The sequence below is a fragment of the Thermobia domestica genome, unplaced genomic scaffold, assembly GCF_964235325.1.
Source record: "Thermobia domestica unplaced genomic scaffold, izTheDome1.hap1.1 HAP1_SCAFFOLD_1422, whole genome shotgun sequence".
NCBI classification, from domain to species: domain Eukaryota; kingdom Metazoa; phylum Arthropoda; class Insecta; order Zygentoma; family Lepismatidae; genus Thermobia; species Thermobia domestica.
The window spans coordinates 28713-30965 of record NW_027657132.1 but is presented as its reverse complement, the minus strand read 5'-3'; the positions used below and the strand labels follow the sequence as shown (position 1 = coordinate 30965).

Genomic DNA, 2253 nt, shown 5'->3' with positions numbered 1-2253 from the left:
AATTTAAATGTCAATAAAGCAATTCTGCAGTTAATAAAAAGTTACTGTTCGGATAGAAGGGTCGAGTACGATGGTGGTACATTTAAAATTAAAAAAAGAGATCACAAAAGGTTGCCCACAAGGATCGGTTTTGGGGCCTTTACTGTGGGACATAACGCTGCAACCAGGTCTAATTAAATTGGATAAAGAAAAGGATATTTCCGGGGTGGTCGCATACGCTGATGACCTAGCCATAATAATAAATGCCAAAACTAGGAATGACTTAGAACAAAAAGCTAATACAGCTATGCGGGTACTCTCGGAGTGGACAAAAACAGCAAAACTGGACATTTCCGCGCACAAAACGAAATACATTATGGTGAAAGGAAGGCTAAATAGAAATCCAGTAATCAGAATAGGAGACAACCCATTAAAGAGAGTTGAACATTTTAAATATTTAGGAGTATGGCTCGATGAACATCTAAACTTTGATCTTCATGCGACTAAACAAAAAGAAAAGATTATCGGTTTAGCAAACAAAATATTTTACACCATGGCTAAAGAATACAAGCTACCAGCAAAACACTTCCAGCTATATTACAAATCGATCTTTGAAGCCATTGTTTCCTATGGAGCAAGCGCCTGGAGCCATAGGATAAACGAGAACGTAAGAATAAGAAGAAAAATCGATAGTGCTCAAAGATCGATATTAATCAGGATGTCAGGGGCCATGGCCACTACACCGGTTGAAGCGTTACAAGTCATCCTTGGCATTGAACAACTTCACCTTACTATCCTAAGATCAGCCGGAAAATATTGGCAGCAAAGGCAGAATCCCGAGAAATTAGAGCAAATTTTTCAAGGAAGAATTTTAAATAACGACATTAATTTTTATGTAATTGACAAATGGCAAGAGAACTGGGATTCAAGCAATAAGGCAAGAAGAGTTTTTGAATTTTTCCAAACATCAGACAACGGTTGCAATTAGGAAATCTGGAACTAAACAAACACGTCATACAATTTCTAAGTGGTCATGGACCGTTCCGGTCAACATTTAATAAAATTGGACTGTTAGATACCAATTCTTGCGACTGTGGACAGATTCAGACACCAGATCATCTGGTGTTTGATTGTGACATGATACACCTGCCTGAAGAAGATCAACAGATAAGAAGTGAATTGCAACGTATAAGTGTATCACATGGTGTCCCAGAATTAATCACTAATGAAGATCATAGACAGAATTTCAATAGACTATGTTCAAAGATTTTAGAGATCAATCGAGTACAAATTGGATTGGATTTAGCCAGACGAAGACAAAACAGATGAGGAAGAAACTTAGGAAACGTAACAAAATTAGTCCCTATAAATGGAATGGTTCAACGATTTGTAATATAATATTAATAAAGAAATCATCATATAATGGAACTATACTATTTTAATGTGGTTTGTGTGAGTTTTGTGTGATGTAGAGTAGGGTGATGTGTAGTGTTATATTGTGTCGTGTTAATTAGTTGACATCGTGCAATTTTATCATATAATTCAATCGGACTCGGAGGACCGGGAATAGATCATGGAATGTACCGAGGACCGTAGAATCAATTTTGTATAATTTTTGTGTTTTGGTGTTAGTGTAAAGGTTAGTAGCTCATACAGGTGGAAAACTTTTATCAACTAACAGGTGGATACCAAGAGTTTTATTTTAAATTTAATAATAGTTACAAATTTTACAAATAGTCATACAGGTGGAAAATAATTTAACAGGTGAAAACCAAAATTTTACTTCACGACCAAAAATAGTTATATAATTTTAGATAGTAAAACAGGTGAAAAATCTATCATTTTAACAGGTGAAACCAAATTTTAATTGTATACAAAAATAACCAAGATTTTATTAAATGAGAAACCACCATAGAGCTCACTCGCTTATACAGGTAAAACCATGTTATGAATTGAATGGGATTCAACCTTGAGTTCTTTGGCTACCAGCGAGAGTCGTCAAGCTATATGTACTATGTGTTGTCTTGTGTTTGTCTTGCGTGTTCATTGTAATATGTGTTTTCATGCTTATAATTTATAATAATAAAAATATTTCATTTCAGAATAAAGAAGAATATTTAAAAAAATATAATAAATAATAAGCCTGTTTTAAATATTAGGAAACAGGCTAAAAATAGCCCCACTCCCACCGTTAGGGATATACAAGAACGAAAAGAGAGAGAGATGAAAAAAATAAGAAAGAGATTTACCAAAGTTAGGGGCAGATGAGTCTGC

At 34.5% G+C, this 2253-nt stretch overlaps 1 protein-coding gene across 1 annotated transcript; it reads left to right on the top strand.

The window, feature by feature from the left end:
- The first annotated feature begins 532 nt into the window (after nucleotides 1-532).
- Nucleotides 533-967, top strand: LOC145677829 (uncharacterized). Its single transcript, XM_081748148.1, has one exon. The coding sequence runs from the start codon at nucleotides 533-535 to the stop codon at nucleotides 965-967; it is 435 nt and encodes a 144-aa protein (XP_081604274.1).
- Nucleotides 968-2253: the final 1286 nt, after the last annotated feature.